We start from the raw sequence: 17,663 nt of genomic DNA, 5'->3' as shown, positions 1-17,663 counted from the left end.
ACTGGATTCCCTAAACTTGGCAAAGAGAGTGGCTTTCTTTTACCATTATCTCCCAAGTAATGGAGAATGCTACTAGAAGTGGGGCATCCAGAAAATCCGTACAGTCTCTGGATGAACCTGCTTCCCCTTTCCTTAGGAGAGATGAATGCTAGTCTGAACTACAGATTTTCAGCAAGAATGTATCAGTTTTGTTTTTCAGTTCCAGACTAGTTTTCTTATTTTAGGGGGGAGGGGGAGTTTAATCAGTACAGTAAATGGAAAGTCTCCCCTTCATCTTATCCTCTGAACTCTCTCTCCCAGGGACAGCTAGGTGCCTATTTCTTACTTTATCTTTCCAGAATGATCATGTGTGATATACAGGCAAACATGTTATTCTTTCTCTTTTTTTTTTTTCCTTCCACAGACAGTAGCAAATTATACCTGTAACTCAGTATCTTTTTGAAGACACTTTGTTTATCTTAGAAGATACTCCATGTGAATATGTTTATATCTGCCTCATGTTTTTAAGATGCGTATAGTGTGCACTTAGGGTGGAATGAAATATTCAGTTTTGTGATCTCACATAGAAGAACTTGGAGGAGGAAAAAAAATTACAATTTATTTATTTTTAAATCATTTTTGAATCATCGTAGTCTTCTAGGCTACGGATGTCATAATTCATCTAATGATAGGCAGAGATTGCAGAATCTAAAGACAAAATGATGTTGTGGTAGGTATCATCATGTTTGTCTTTGGGGCTTTTCTGGTGGCTCAGACGGTAAAGCGTCTGCCTGCAATGCAGGAGACCCGGGTTTGATTCCTGGGTCGGGAAGATCCCCTGGGGAAGGAAATGGCAATCCACTCCAGCACTCTTGCCTGGAAAATCCCATGGACGGAGGAGCCTGATAGGCTACAGCCCATGGGGCTGCAAAGAGTTGTCTTTAGACACAGATAAATAAATCTGTACCTGTATACTTTTTGTGGGCTTCCCTGGCTGCTTGCTCAGCTGGTAAAGAATCCATCTGCAATGCGAGAGACCTGGGTTCAATCCCTAGGTTGGGAAGATCCCTTGGAGAAGAGAAAGGCTACCCACTCTAGTATTCTGGTCAGGAGAATTCCATGGGCTGTATAGTCCATGGGGTTGCAAAGAGTGGGACACGACTGAGCGACTTTCACTTTTGCTTTCATAATTTTAATGTTTTAATCATAACATGCATACTTTTTATTTATTTATTTATTTTGGTTGTGCCAAGTGGCTTGCAGCATCTTAGTTCTCCAAGCAGGAATCGAACTAGCACCCTCACCAGTGAAAGCATGGAGTCATAACCGCTGGGCAGACAGGAAGCTCTCCTATACATACTGTTTAGAAATGTAGCTTTTCAGTTGACAGAGTGAACATTTTCCCCTTTAAAGGTAAACTTTGTTTTGTTTCTGGCCGCATTGTGTGGCTTGCAGCATCTTAGATCCCCTGACCAGGGGTTGAATCCGGGTCATGGAAATCCTCACCACTGGATTAGGAATCCTAATCACTGGAATCCTAACCACTAGGCTACCAGGGAACTCCCTAAACATACACTTTAATTCTGGGGAGAAGTCTAGCTACATCATTAAATATGAAACTCCAGTGTATGCCTGTCACTTGCACAGGTAGGAATTGTTGCATACTTTCACTCCCCAAATTTTTAAAACTTACTGTTCATATACCTATGATACCAGGACCCAGCTTCCATTAATCTCAATCACTCCATCCCTGAATCACAACAGTAACTTTTGTCTAAGTTCCCCCTTGTTCCTTTGGCAAGTGAAGACATAGTTTTTGTTTTTGTATTTTTCCTGGATGGGTCAGGAATATTCCCTGGAGGAGGGCATGGCAAACCATTCCCTTATTCTTGCCCACAGAATCCCATGAACAGAGGAGCCTGGCAGGCTACAAGCCAAAGAGTTGGACATAACTGAAGTGACTTAGCACACACATGGATGGGTTGCTCCCTGATCCTTCTGTTTGAGTTGCCTAGCAGCAATTTGCAGAGTGTGGTCCGCAGTGGGTCTCTGAAATCCTTTCAGGGTGGGTCTTTGAGTTTAAAACTATTTTTATAACATTATTTTTATTTTTTAAATTAGTTGGCATTTGTACTTATACTATTAGTCCTTGTACTCAGTGCACTTTCAGGGGAATCCATGATAAAACAGTAAACAATATTAATTTCATTCTCTCTCGGCTCTTGATGACTTTTTTTTTTTTTATGGTTTTTTGATACTCTGTAGTGAAATGGCCCAGAGAAAGCAATGGCAACCCACTCTGGTACTCTTGACTGGAAAATCCCATGGATGGAGGAGCCTGGTAGGCTGCAGTCCATGGGGTCGTGAAGAGTAGGACAGGACTTTGCTTTCACGTTTCACTTTCATGCATTGGAGAAGGAAATGGCAACCCACTCCAGTGTTCTTGCCTGGAGGATCCCAGGGACAGGGGAGCCTGGTAGGCTGCCATCTATGGGGTCGCACAGTCAGACACGACTGAAGCAACTCATAGACGGCAGCCCACAGCAGCAGTGAAATGGCAGGGCTGCAGAAAGCACTTCTGCTGCAAAGAAGTCTGGTGGAATAGCACTTGTGGAATTGAGTTGTGATCTCAAACTAGCTGCTTTCTTTCACGAAGCACCATTCTTAGTTGAAAGAATGATGGACAGACCAACAGGGATATTGATATTTTCTCAAAAATGAAAGGAGGGAAGCTTTTTCTTCAAGGAAAACAACCGACATTATTTGTTGCCGATGCTTTAGAGTGGAAATTAGAGTTTGAGAAACTGATATCTACTACTGTGTGTTTGACAGCTTCTCAGTATTCATGTAATTTTTTGGTAACATGGTTTTGTGATAGTTTATAATAAATTATGTTGGTATTTGAAGGTCTGCATGTCTCTGAAATAGTGTTTTACAGATAGTTGGTGCATGGCATTACAAAATCATGCATGAAAACATTCCATTCAAAATGCAAGATAGACTAATGGATTTTAGTGTAACTGTGTATGAAGAGTTCATTGCCATGGTTTCAGAATCTACATTGCCTCTAACCTTGAAGAAACTAGTACTTGTCAAGTTTTGATGTAGTATTAAATAATGTCCAAAGTTATCTGCAAAGATTCTTAATATACTGTCCTTTCTTTTCCAGTGAGTGTGAGGCCAAAATTTCTTCCTACATTTCAACCAGAACAACATACTGCAACAGGTTGAATGCAAAAACAGAGCTGTGAGAATCCAGGTGTCTTCTAAGCCAGAGATTAGAGAAATCGTTAGAGAAGCTTCCAAAACTTTAACAATGTCACTCTTTCCACTAAATTTTTTTAAAATAAGTTGTTTTTCATAAAGATGTTATTTGTGTAATAGGTTGATTTTTAAAATAATAAATATATTCTAAATTTCTCAGTTTTAGTTTGTAATACAGTAAACATTGATATACCTCCATAAACAAATGTTCCTTAGGATCCTCAATTTTTAAGGGGGTCCTGAGAATAAAAAGTTTGAGAACTGCTGATCAACAGGTTTTAGCATAAGAACTCCTTGAATAGCTGTTGAAGAAAGAAAAAAAAAGATTCTGTGGTTCTGTTCCAGAGAGTCTGGGTTAGTAGATCTAGGGTTATTTTTAACAAACAGCCAGTGTTCTGATACTGGTGGTCCTTGGTGTGAGAAAGCTGCTCTGAAGGTTCAGAAGCTATAAGTCTTCAGATTAATGAAGTCATATCCACAGCGTTTAGAAATCATTGTTTTGGGGATAAAAGTAAATGGTAGCCATGTGGTCTTCCAAGGAAAAATGCTTTGCAGATTTCTTTTTATCCTGTTTGTTCTTAGTATTTATGGATCTGAATATTAATAAAAGGGGGATTATAGTTATAATAAATAGTCATAAAGAATCACTTGGCCAAATTAGAGTTCGATTTGGTTTTATTGATAGGCTACCCATGAACATATTAAGATAGTTTCTGCAGGCTTGGGTTAATTTCTAGACAGTTCTGGTTAAGAATTGTCTTTAAATTCTATAAGAAGTGTTCTGTTTCAGACATGTCTTTAACGTTAGTATATATGTGTAACATAAGTAAAGCTCTCATTTTCCTTCTTATAATTGGTTGTATTACAAATTCAAAGAGAAGTTTACTTGTCAGAGATAATACAGCAGAGGTAAGACTTCAAAACATATGACTCCACTCAGTTCAGTTCAGTTGCTCAGTCGTATCCGACTCTTTGTGACCCCATGAATCGCAGCATGCCAGACCTCCCTGTCCATCACCAACTCCCGCAGTTCACTCAGACTCACGTCCATCGAGTCAGTGATGCCATCCAGCCATCTCACCCTCTGTCATCCCCTTCTCCTCCTGCCCCCAATCCCTCCCAGCATCAGAGTCTTTTCCAATGAGTCAACTCTTCGCATGAGGTGGCCAAAGTATTGGAGTTTCAGCTTTAGCATCAGTCCTCCCAATGAACACCCAGGACTGACCTCCTTTAGAATGGACTGGTTGGATCTCCTTGCAGTCCAAGGGACTCTCGAGTCTTCTCCAGCACTACAGTTCAAATGCATCAATTCTTCGATGCTCAGCTTTCTTCACAGTCCAACTCTCACATTCATACATGACTACTGGAAAAACCAAAGCCTTGACTAGACAGATCTTTGTTGACAAAGTAATGTCTCTGCTTTTGAATATGCTATCTAGGTTGGTCATAACTTTCCTTCCAAGGAGTCAGCGTCTTTTAATTTCATGGCTGCAATCACCATCTGCAGTGATTTTGGAGCCCCCCAAAATAGTCTGACACTGTTTCCCCATCTATTTGCCATGAAGTGATGGAACCAGATGCCATGATCTTAGTTTTCTGAATGTTGAGCTTTAAACCAACTTTTTCACTCTCCTTTTCACTTTCATCAAGAGGCTTTTTAGTTCCTCTTCACTTTCTGCCATAACGGTGGTGTCATCTGCATATCTGAGGTTATTGATATTTCTCCCAGCAATCTTGATTCCAGCTTGTGCTTCTTCCAGCCCAGCGTTTCTCATGATGTATTCTGCATATACGTTAAATAAGCAGGGTGACAATATACAGCCTTGACATACTCCTTTTCCTATTTGGAACCAGTCTGTTTTTCCATGTCCAGTTCTAACTGTTGCTTCCTGACCTGCATATACCTGTTTCAAGAGGCAGGTCAGGTGATGTGGTATTCCCATCTCTTTTAGAATTTTCCACAGTTTATGGTGATCCACACAGTCAAAGGCTTTGGCATAGTCAATAAAGCAGAAATAGATGCTTTTCTGGAACTCTCTTGCTTTTTCCAAGATCCAGCGGATGCTGGCAGTTTGATCTCTGGTTCCTCTGCCTTTTCTAAAACCAGCTTGAACATCTGGAAGTTCACGGTTCACATATTGCTGAAGCCTGGCTTGGAGAATTTTGAGCATTACGTTACCAGTGTGTGAGATGAGTGCAATTGTGCGGTGGTTTGAGCATTCTTTGGCATTGCCTTTCTTTGGGATTGGAATGAAAACTGACCTTTTCCAGTCCTGTGGCCACTGCTGAGTTTTCCAAATTTGCTGGCATATTGAGTGCAGCACTTTCACAGCATCATCTTTCAGGATTTGAAGTAGCTCCACTGGAATTCCATCACCTCCACTAGCTTTGTTCGTAGTGATGCTTCCTAAGGCCCACTTGACTTCACATTCCAGGGTGTCTGGCTCTAGGTGAGTGATCACACCATTGTGATTACCTGGGTCCTGAAGATCTTCTTTGTATAGTTCTGTGTATTCTTGCCACCTCTTTTTAATATCTTGTGCTTCTGTTAGGTCCATACCATTTCTGTCCTTTATTGAGCCCATCTTTGCATGAAATGTTCCCTTGGTATCTCTAATTTTCTTGAAGAGATCTCTAGTCTTTCCCATTCTGTTGTTTTCCTCTATTTCTTTGCCTTGATCACTGAGGAAGGCTTTCTTATCTCTCCTTGCTATTGTTTGGAACTCTGCATTCAGATGCTTATATCTTTCCTTTTCTCCTTTGCTTTTCACTTCTCTTCTTTTCACAGCTATTTTTAAGGCCTCCCCAGACAGCCATTTTGCTTTTTTGCATTTCTTTTCCATGGGGATGGTCTTTACCCTGTCTCCTGTACAATGTCACGAACCTCCGTCCATAGTTCATCAGGCACTGTGTCTATCAGATTTAGTCTCTTAAAGCTGTTTCTCACTTCCACTGTATAATCATAAGGGATTTGATTTAGGTCATACCTGTCCTTGGAAGAAAAGTTATGACCAACCTAGATAGCATATTCAAAAGCAGAGACATTACTTTGCCGACTAAGGTCTGGCTAGTCAAGGATATGGTTTTTCCTGTGGTCATGTATGGATGTGAGAGTTGGACTGTGAAGAAAGCTGAGCATCGAAGAATTGATGCTTTTGAACTGTGGTGTTGGAGAAGACTCTTGAGAGTCCCTTGGACTGCAAGGAGATCAGTATTGGGTGTTCTTTGGAAGGAATGATGCTAAAGCTGAAACTCCAATACATTGGCCACCTCATGTGAAGAGTTGACTCATTGGAAAAGATCCTGATGCTGGGAGGGATTGGAGGCAGGAGGAGAAGGAGACGACCGAGGCTGAGATGTCTGGATGGCATCACTGACTCGATGGACGTGAGTCTGAGTGAACTGCGGGAGTTGGTGATGGACAGGGAAGTCTGGCGTGCTGCGATTCATGGGGTCACAAAAAGTCAGACACGACTAAGCAACTGAACTGAACTGAACTGAATGGTCTAGTTATTTTCCCTACTTTCTTCAATTCAAGTCTGAATTTGGCAATAAGGAGTTTATGATCTGAGCCACAGTCAGCTCCCGGTCTTGTTTTTGCTGACTGTATAGAGCTTCTCCATCTTTGGCTGCAAAGAATATAATCAATCTGATTTCGGTGTTGACCATCTGGTGATGTCCATGTGTAGAGTCTTCTCTTGTGTTGTTGGAAGAGGGTGTTTGCTATGACCAGTGTGTTCTCTTGCAAAACTCTATTAGTCTTTGCCCTGCTTCATTCCGTACTCCAAGGCCAAATTTGCCTGTTACTCCAGGTGTTTCTTGACTTCCTACTTTTGCATTCCAGTCCCCTATAATGAAAAGGACATCTTTTTGGAGTGTTAGTTCTAAAAGGTCTTGTAGGTCTTCACAGACCCGTTCAACTTCAGCTTCTTCAAGGTTACTGGTTGGGGCATAGGCTTAATTACCATGATATTGAATGGTTTGCCTTGGAAATGAACAGAGGTCATTCTGTCATTTTGGGGATTTCATCCAAGTACTGCATTTCAGACTCTTTTGTTGACCATGATGGCTACTCCATGAGTCCACTAGCCTGGGAGTTTCAAGACTCCCAAGTTTGTGTTCTGGTTTTATCTCTTGTCTTTTGTGATCACTTAACATTTTGATAAAGTTGTTACATTATCTTGGAACCTCAGGGTTCTCTTTGGCTGAGTGGTTGACTGGAAAATCCAATGTGAATTTATGCTTCAGGCCAAGTTCTGTTCGGGTGTAATTTTTAGTATTTAGATCATAAGCTACTTCCAATGCAAGCTTAAATAGGGTTTCTAAATTCTAAGTGCTATCTTTCTAAGTATTTATTCTTGTTCTTTCTAAGCCATGTCCACTCTCTCACTTACATTATAAGATGTAAGCCATGTCTCTCAAATTTTCAGATTTTAATTTCATGAGTAATTGAGACTTTTTCTTAACCTTCTCTTTTGTAGATGCTAATGGATAAGATCAGCTGCTCTCTGAAGTTTGCCCACATTATGGTAAACTATGGTGTACAATGAGATCACCTATTTTTCCAAGTATGCTATGCATTTTGATAAGAATTTCATAGAAAAGCTTGTCTAATTTGGGGAGATAGCTCATCTTCCTTCTTAAATACAATTGAAACTCTGTTGGGTCAGCTTATCTTTTAAAATATTTTTCATAAAGCTCAATACATTTAAAACATTAGTAGGTTATATATTTAAGAGCAGTCTTAGGATGCATAAAAATTGAGCAGAAAGTACAGAGAACCTCTCTCTACCATCTTGTCTCTGCTTCCTAGTTTGTCCAATTATTGACATCTTGTCTTAGTGTGACACATTTGTTACCATGGATGGGCCAATATTGACACATTATTATTAACATTAGAATTCACTGTGTTACACATTGTACAGATTTTGACAAATGTATAATGACATGTATCTACTGTTAGAGCAACATACAAACTAGTTTCACTGCCTTGCAGATCCCCTGTACTCTGCCTATTCATCCCTCCCCCAAACCCTGGCAACCACTGATCTTTTTTATTATCTGCATAGTTTTGTCTTTTTCCAGAATATCTTTTGGTTGGAAGCAGTCATTTCAGTTTGCCTTTGTTCACTTGGCAACTCTGATTCAGATTCCCCCATGTCTTTTCAGTGCTCGATGGTGCATTTCTTTTTACTGCTGAGTAATATTCCATTGTCTGTGTGTACCACATTGTTTATGCATTCACCTATTGAAGGACATAATAATTGTTCCCAAGTTTGAGCACTTATAAATAAAGTTGCTATAAATAATTTGTGTGCAGGGTTTTATGTAGATGTAAGTTTTCAACTCATTTGGGTAAATACCAAGAAGGGGGTTTGCTAGATACTAAAGGAAGGCGTGTCACCAGGGATCGCTAGATGACCAGGTTGAATGGTTGTCACTGTGTCACCATCTCGCTCACAGTTTTAGTGGTGTTGACATAGCTGAAAATCTTTTTTGATTTTAATTCTCTCCTCTTGGCTTTTGTGATATGTTCCCCTGGTTTTCCTTCAGTCTTGCTTGTCTTTCCCAGTTGCCTTTCCTGGTTCATCCTCTACCTGAACAATAGTGGTGAAGTGCTTCAGACCACTGTCTGGGACTCTCCTTTATCTTCTTCTGTTTCCTCTCCCTAATTTATGTTATCCATTACTTTGGCTTTAACTATCATCTCCATCCTGATGACTGATGTGTCTCCAACCCAAATGTCTCCAGGCTCCCAGTTTCTGTGTCCTGATGCTTATGACATGCTTAATTGATGCTTAATTGTCAATTAATAGAATAGGAAAGACTAGAGATCTCTTCAAGAAAATTAGAGATACCAAGGGAACATTTCATGCAAAGATGGGCTCAATAAAGGACAGAAATGGTATGGACCTAACAGAAGCACAAGATATTAAAAAGAGGTGGCAAGAATACACAGAACTATACAAAGAAGATCTTCAGGACCCAGGTAATCACAATGGTGTGATCACTCACCTAGAGCCAGACATCCTGGAATGTGAAGTCAAGTGGGCCTTAGGAAGCATCACTACGAACAAAACTAGTGGAGGTGATGGAATTCCAGTGGAGCCACTTCAAATCCTGAAAGATGATGCTGTGAAAGTGTTGCACTCAATATGCCAGCAAATTTGGAAAACTCAGCAGTGGCCACAGGACTGGAAAAGGTCAGTTTTCATTCCAATCCCAAAGAAAGGCAATGCCAAAGAATGCCCAAACCACCGCACAATTGCACTCATCTCACACACTGGTAACGTAATGCTCAAAATTCTCCAAGCCAGGCTTCAGCAATATGTGAACCGTGAACTTCCAGATGTTCAAGCTGGTTTTAGAAAAGGCAGAGGAACCAGAGATCAAATTGCCAGCATCCACTAGATCTTGGAAAAAGCAAGAGAGTTCCAGAAAAGCATCTATTTCTGCTTTATTGACTATGCCAAAGCCTTTGACTGTGTGGATCACCATAGACTGTAGAAAATTCTAAAAGAGATGGGAATACCAGACCACCTGACCTACCTGTTGAGAAACCTATATGCAGGTCAGGAAGCAACAGTTAGAACTGGACATGGAAAAACAGACTGGTTCCAAATAGGAAAAGGAGTATGTCAAGGCTGTATATTGTCACCCTGCTTATTTAATGTATATGCAGAATACATCATGAGAAACGCTGGGCTGGAAGAAGCACAAGCTGGAATCAAGATTGCTGGGAGAAATATCAATAACCACAGATATGCAGATGACACCATCCTTATGGCAGAAAGTGAAGAAGAACTAAAGAGCCTCTTGATGAAAGTGAAAAGGAGAGTGAAAAAGTTGGCTTAAAATTCAGAAAACAAAGATCATGGCATCTGGTTCCATCACTTCATGGCAAATAGATGGGGAAACAATGGAAACAGTGTCAGACTTTATGTTTTTGGGCTCCCAAATCACTGCAGATGGTGATTGCAGCCGTGAAATTAAAAGACGCTGACTCCTTGGAAGGAAAGTTATGACCAACCTAGATAGTATATTCAAAAGCAGAGACATTACTTTGTCAACAAAGGTCTGTCTAGTCAAGGCTATGGTTTTTCCAGTGGTCATGTATGGATGTGAGAGTTGGACTGTAAAGAAAGCTGAGTGCAGAAAAATTGATGCATTTGAACTGTGGTGTTGGAGAAGACTCTTGAGAGTCCCTTGGACTGCAAGGAGATCCAACCAGTCCATCCCAAAGGAAATCCGTCCTGGCTGTTCATTGGAAGGACTGATGTTGAAGCTGAAACTCCAGTACTTTGTCCACCTGATGCAAAGAGCTGACTCATTTGAAAAGACCCTGATGTTGGGAAAGATTAAAGGTAGGAGGAGAAGGGGAGGACAGAGGATGAGATGGTTAAATGGCATCACTGACTCAATGGACATGAATCTGGGTAAACTCTGGGAGTTGGTGATGGACAGGGAGGCCTGATGTGCTGCAGTCTGTGGGGTTGCAAAGAGTCGGACACAACTGAGTGACTGAACTGATACTGATACTGATCTATTTATCTGTCAAAAAAAAACACCTCTTTTTAAAAAATATATTTATTTATTGGAGTATAGTTGTTTTATGCTAGTATGTCAGTTTCTGCTGTACAGCAAAGTGAGTCAGCCATATGTATACATATAACCCCCCCTTTTTTGGATTTCTTTCCCAGTTAGGGTACCTCAGAGCACCAAGTAGAGTTCCTTGTGCTATACTGTAGGTTCTTTATCTTTTTTTTTATATTGAAGTAGTTGATTTACAATATTGTGTTAGTTTCAGGAATACAGCAAAAAAAATATATATGTAGATAGATAGATAGATAGATGCTTCCCAGATGGCTCAGTGGTAGAGAATCTTCCTGCCTGTGCAGGAGAAGCAGGAGATGCAGGTTCCATCCCTGGGGTTGAGAGGATCCCCTGGAGGAGGAAATGGCAACCCACTCCAGTATTCTTGCCTGGAAAATCCCTTGGATAGAGGAGCCTGATGGGCTGCAGTCCATGGGGTCCCAAAGGGTCAAACACGACTGAGCTTGCAACAACAACAACATATATGTTATGTGTGTGTGTATTTTCCAGATTCTTTACCATTACAGGTTATTACAAGGTATTGAGTATGGCTTCCTATGCTATACAGTAAACCTTATTGTTTATTTTATATTTAGTGGTGTGTATCTGTTAATCCCATACTCCTAATTTATCTCTTCTTCCAAAAAAACATAATTCTTAAGCTTTCTCACCACAAGCTTGTGCCCTTCTCCCTGCCTAGCTTTCCCCATCTAAGAAAATGGCATCCCCATCTAACCCATGGTAAAAGCCGAAAATTTAGGAATAAAGTTAATTCCTCCTTTCTCTCAGGCTTCCCTGGTAGCTCAGATGGTAAAGAATCGTCTGCAGTGCGGGAGACCTGGGTTTGATCCCTGGGTTGGGAAGATCTCCTGGAGAAGGGAACGGCTACCCACTCCACTCCAGTATTCTGGCCTAGAGAATCCCATGGACTGCACAGTACAGGGGGTTGCAAAGAGTTGGACACAACTGAGCAACTTTCACTTTCTCTCATGCCTCTGTTTCTCTTCAGATCAAGTCCTGCTGTTCCACCTCGCAAGTTTTAAAAAAGTCTTTATTTGTGTTGTCCTGACTTCCATTCCTGCTCTATGGTAGGCTAGATACCCTGAAAATCTTCCCTCAAAACACCAAGAGGGGACTTCCCTGGTGGCCCAAAGGTTAAGACTTCATACTTCCAATGCCAGGAGGCACAGGTTTGCTCTCTCCCTGGTCAGTGAACCGGGGAACTAAGATCCTACCTGCAGTGAGGCTGAAAAATAAGTCAAAAAACAAACCAAAAAAAAAAAAAAACCCACCAAGAAATATTAGATATCCTGAGCTCTCCAGGAAATGAGGGAAATCTTCAGAAGCAAAAATCAAACAGAATCTCCCAAAATAAGGGAGAGGAAGTCAGCCTATAGTAGGGATGGTGCATTTCCACCAGCCACTCTAGGCAGCAGACCAGGTCTTGCTCTAGGCGAGGTATCTGCCAAGTTGAAAAGAATTCCTCAGCATAGGGCTGTTGATTTTAGAGATTTGAATTTGCACTCCTTTTTGTCCCAGAAACTCCTATCTGAGATTTTTAACAGAGTCTGAACAAATAGCTTACTTCCTTCCAGATGTGGTATCTAAATTATAACTCCCAGTCACTCACTATCCTACATCTTTATTGCTCTTATCGCAAGAGGTAATTATCATCCCATTGACTTGTCTGTCTTTATCTCCAGGGCAGAGACCTGTCTGTCTTGTTCCACACCCTATACTCTGCCTTTGCTTCCAGACCCAGGGTTGGGTTTTTTTTTTTTCTTTTCTTTTTTTTTAAGTGAATGAATGGGTGAGTGATTTGAGTAAGTAGCTTCCTTCAGAGAGAAGATAAAATGATGTTATGTCAGTTTTGTTTTACTAAGCATTTCACTTTAATACATTATTGACCAGAGACATATTAATACGTCTTTAGTCAGCAAACATTATCGACTGAAGAGGTATCAGTATGTTTTTAGAGAGTGATACAGTTAACATCATGACTTCTCAAGTGGCACTAGTGGTACAGAACCTGCCTGCTAATGCAGGAGATGCCGGTTCGATCCCTGGGTTGGAAAGATCCCTGGGAATAGGAAATGGCAACCCACTCCGGTATTCTTGCCTGGAAAATTCCAAGGACAGAGGAACCTGGCGGGTTACAGTCCATTGGGTTGCAAAGAGTTGGACGTGACTGAGCACGGGTGTGTGCGCGCACACACACACAATTAACATCACCGTGCAAAGTTAAGAGTTTAAAATTGATCAAAGCTTCATTATACTTCATTGTACAACTTTTGATTGTTGTTATCACCCACATTTTGCTCTGTTAGATTTTTGTCCCAAACTTCTGTATATTACAAAGGCAAGTTTATTACTGTAAAAAATTTTTAAATGACACATCGCAAAATTTTGAATGAAGAATTTTTCGGTGAATTTTATGCAGATACTTTCTCCGATTATCCGAGTAACATATATACTGGACTCTCAGAATATGATAGTTCTTCAGAATATAGTTCTGATTCAGACAATGTGATTATTAGACCCAGAAAAAGCCAAAAATCTGAGTGATTCTGATACGGAAAGTGAAAATGAAACTCATGGTGCTGGAGAAGACTTTACAGGTGTGTCAGGTGTAACCATTGAATGTAATAACCTGCAGAGTGTTAGTGAAATGGTAGAATTAAGTTTTGACTGGTCAGAAGAAAAATTACCAGCCACAGGTGTTAGTTTCTGCAAAAATCCCCTGGTCTGTAATGAGTTAGAACAGAATTTTAATTTTTATGCAGAGTGATGCACACAAATAAGTTAGAAATCAAAGACTAACGCAAGACATATTAAAAATCATGGTTTTCAGTTCCACTCTTATTTCTAACTATTGCTTCCCAGAAAAGTCTGATTTATTTTAAAAATTAGTTATATGTATTTATTTATTAGACTGTTCTGGGTCTTAGTGCGGGACATGGGACCTAGTTCCCACCAGGGACCGAACCCCAACTCCTTCCTTGGGAGCGTGGAGTCTTAGCTGCTTGGAAGGACCACAAGGGAAGTCCCATCATCATAATAATTTTTAAACCATTTTAGTTAAACCACTAAATCATGCATTTTAAGTAAATAAGTATTGTTTACTGGTAAGCTGCATAGTATACTGTTACATGATTACATTTTCTTTCACATGCAGATTTTTTCCCCTGGAGTTAATATTTTTATCTTAAAAAAGAATTTTTATAAAATGAAAAAATTCAAAATTATTTTCATAAAAAATTGATTTACTTTTCTTATACCTATTGCTAACTTTCCCCAAATATTCCAACAGGCCTATCAAATGCCTGGCACTCTTACTGCAGATACTTAAACACATTCGTAATCTGTTCGTTATTTTCTGGGCAACTCTGACCTCTCATGAGAGTCATCCTGCAATCTGAGTCTTTCACCTGTCTTTCATATTGGATTCTCCTTTCCCTAGATCTTATGTCTTCCTCTTTCTATCTTGATTGCTTTATTTGCTGAACCACAAATTCTAGTAAAATACCATCAGGAAAAGGTACCTGGGAGATAACTTTTCTGAATTGTTAAGTATCTGAAATCTCTTTATTCTTTCTTCACCTCAAATGATGGTTTGGGTGGGCACTGAATCATTTGTTCATCAACTTGAAGGCATTGCTGGCTCAATTGGCTTTGAATCCTTCAGTGCCTGTGTTGAAAGGCTTCTGCTGTTCTGATTTTTTATGCTCTCCAAGAGGCCTGGTTCTTTTCTCTGGAAGTGTGTATGACTTCTTCATTCCTACTGTTCTGAAATTTCACAGAATATGCCTTAGTGCGAGCCTATTTTCATTCATTGGATTGAGTTCTCTTTTCCATCTTTTTTGCTGTGGATTATTTTCCATCTTTTTTGCTGTGGATTTATTCCAGGAAGTTTTCTTGGTTGTTTCAACCCATCTATTTGATTTTAAATTCTGGCTGTCATTTTCAAGAGTCCTTTCTCAGTTGCCATTTTCATCTTGATCTTCATTTTTTTAATTGAAAAATATTTTCTTATTTATTTGACTGCACCAGGTCTTAGTTGCAACACATGGGAATCTTCATTGTGGTATCTGGGATCTCGTTCCCTGACCAGGGATTGAACTCAGGCCCCCTGAACTGAGAGCTTGGAGTCTTAGCCACTGGTTCACCAGGAAGTTGTTCGTCTTAATTTTTATCTTATTCCTGATTAACATATATAACTTGTCTCTTTGAGGATGTTATTTATAGTTTTGTAAAGTTTTTGTTTACTGCTAGTAATTCTCTAGAACCAGTGACAGACTTTATTTTCTTGGGCTCCAAAATCACTGCAGGTGGTGACTGCAACCATGAAATTAAAAATGCTTGCTCTTTGGAAGAAAAGCTATGATCAGCCTAGACAGCATATTAAAAAGCAGAGACATTACTTTGCCGACAAAGGTCTGTCCAGTCAAAGCTATGGTTTTTCCAGTAGTCATGTATGGATGTGAGAGTTGGACCATAAAGAAAGCTGAGCACCGAAGAATTGATGCTTTTGAACTGTGGTGTTGGAGAAGACTCTTGAGGGTCCCTTGGACTGCAAGGAGATCCAACCAGTCCATCCTAAAAAAAATCAGTCCTGAGTATTCATTGGAAGGACAGATGCTGAAGCTGAAACTCCAATACTTTGGCCACCTGATGCAAAGAACTGACTCATTTGAAAAGACCCTGATGCTGGGAAATTGAAGGTGGGAGGAGAAGGGGACGACAGAGGATGAGATGGTTGGATGGCATCACCGACTCAATGGACATGAGTTTGAGTGAGCTCCGGGAGTTGGTGATGGACAGAGAGGCCTGATGTGCTGCAGTCCGTGGGGTTGCAAAGAGTTGGACACGATTGAGTGACTGGACTAAACTGAGTATTCTCAGATTCCTGAGTTCCTCTTTCCTTTTGTTCATCTCTCTCATATTGAAAGTTTTCTTCAAAAGTCTTATAGGTGAAGTTGAATGGTCTTAGTTGCTTGTTAGGCTTCCCTGTGGGGTGACTGGGGGAGGCCCTGACTGCCAGGCTTCTTGGAGCTGATGTATGTGGCTTCTCATCTGATTGCCATTATCTCAGTTTAGTGCATCCTCAGCCGTGCCTGGCATCCCCAAGTCTGGAAGTTAGCTTTCTCCAGGCAATGAGTGTTCTTTCTGGGTTTGGAGAAAGGTAGTTATCTGGGGGTCTAGATGTTCTTTATACAGGTTTTCAACCAGTTCTCCTATTTTTATCCAAACTTTTCACCCCTCCCTTCAAATATCTCCCACCTCCAACTTTGAGCTTTGGGGGTGTTACACAGCAGACACTTACTGTTCAGTTTTCTCGGCTGTCCTAGGTCAGTTAATATCACTCTGCTTTCTGAATTCTAGAATTTTATTGACATATTTTGTCCATGGTCATCTCATTTCCCATTCTTTGTCCTGTGGGTTTGTAGCCATTGCCCCTGCTTTACTGTCGCTTTAGTAGGCTTGTGGGTCATGTTTAACCAGAAGATCTGTATTCTGCTCTCTAAGCACCCCTGTGTTTGCACATGCTGGTCCCTCTACGTGGACTGGTTATCCCTTGCTTTCTAGCATTACCAGCTCTCCTGCAGACCCACTGTACCTTGTGAAGTACTCTCCAAGGAATGGAGAGAGGAGGAGATAGAAGAGAAGGAAGAAGAGGAAGTAAAGGAGGAAAGAGGAGAGAGATTGGAGTCAAGGCTTATATTCAAGGTTTTTAGTGTGAGCACGTGCAGGAGTGGAGGTGTCATTTGCTAAAATAGGGGAGATTGAAGGAGAAGTTGGCTGGGAGAGGTTTTTAATGAAAGGGTTAGTTCAGGGTATATTAAATTTGGGATGCTTGTTAGACATCCAAGTGGAGATGTTGAGTAGATGGAGAGTTCTGGAGTTCATGGGAGAAGCTAGGGCTGGAGATGTAAATTTGCGGATTGCCAGATGTTATTTTGAAGAAATTGGGACTGGATGACTCATTTAGAAAGTGAGAGCATAGGGGAAAGAAGAGATTAACTAGCAAAGTAGTTTTAACAGCAAAGCCTTTCCTTTTAAAACTACAAATTCCTTTCTCATGGAAGTTGGGCTCTATCAAGATGACATTCCATCAGTGTGTTAGTAGAAGTGTTGTTCTGGTCACCAAGGGCCATAACCCAACTGAAACTTTAGTAGCACAAAGCCCCCACCATCTTGTGCTCACTAATTCTGTGGGCAGGGAATCTGTAAGGCAGAGGTGGCTGGTCTTAGCTCCGCAGTGTCGGGGGCCTCAGCTGGGAAGACTGGAACATCTGGGGGCTGTTATCATTGGGAGGCTGCTTCACTCACATATTGCCTGGGACGAATCAGCGGCTGACCTCAGCCGGGACTGTGCGCCAGCTGTCTCCACGCGTGGCCTCTCCCGCCTTGGGCTTGTCACGGGGTGTTGGTTGGGTTCTGGAGAATGAGCCTTCCGAGGGAATCAGCACTGCTGTTTTACTCTATTGGTTGGAGCAGTCATGGACTTAGCCAGATTCAAGGGCAAGGGGCAAAGACGCCTTCTCTCAAAGGGAGGAGTATCAGAGAGTTTGGAGCCATTTTTTATACCCGCCCCAATGCCCTTTTGGATTTGAGGTTCTGACCCCAAACCACAGTCACTTTGAAGGAAGAGGTTCTAAGACAGGATCCACAGATAAGGATTCCCAGCCCCAGATACCTGGTGCTCCAGGCTAAGTGTCCAGGATCAACTTAGTATCTCTTTAAGGGAAAGTATCCTGAATAAATTAAAGAAAAACTTCTTCCTTCTCTTCAGTAAGTGTTGAACTATATTGTGAGTCTGTGACATT

General features: G+C 41.0%; 1 protein-coding gene across 16 annotated transcripts in view; it reads left to right on the top strand.

Moving 5' to 3' along the window:
* Positions 1-17,663, top strand: part of STAT3 (signal transducer and activator of transcription 3) — a 75,063-nt gene that overhangs the window by 7,997 nt on the left and 49,403 nt on the right. For 10 of the 16 annotated variants that reach the window (XM_060395625.1, XM_042255964.2, XM_042255963.2 and 7 more), the window contains exon 2: positions 7,725-7,811. The exons of 5 other annotated variants lie outside the window; for them this stretch is intronic. In XM_060395625.1, coding sequence (XP_060251608.1) covers positions 7,790-7,811 — 22 coding nt within the window. In that variant the 5' untranslated portion in view covers positions 7,725-7,789. The remainder of the gene's footprint in view (positions 1-7,724; positions 7,812-17,663) is intronic. One more of the 16 variants, XM_060395618.1, reaches the window with a different exon arrangement.

The sequence above is a fragment of the Ovis aries genome, chromosome 11 (assembly GCF_016772045.2).
Source record: "Ovis aries strain OAR_USU_Benz2616 breed Rambouillet chromosome 11, ARS-UI_Ramb_v3.0, whole genome shotgun sequence".
Classification (NCBI taxonomy): domain Eukaryota; kingdom Metazoa; phylum Chordata; class Mammalia; order Artiodactyla; family Bovidae; genus Ovis; species Ovis aries.
The sequence above is the reverse complement of the archived record's forward strand: the minus strand, read 5'-3'. Positions and strand labels throughout refer to the sequence as shown.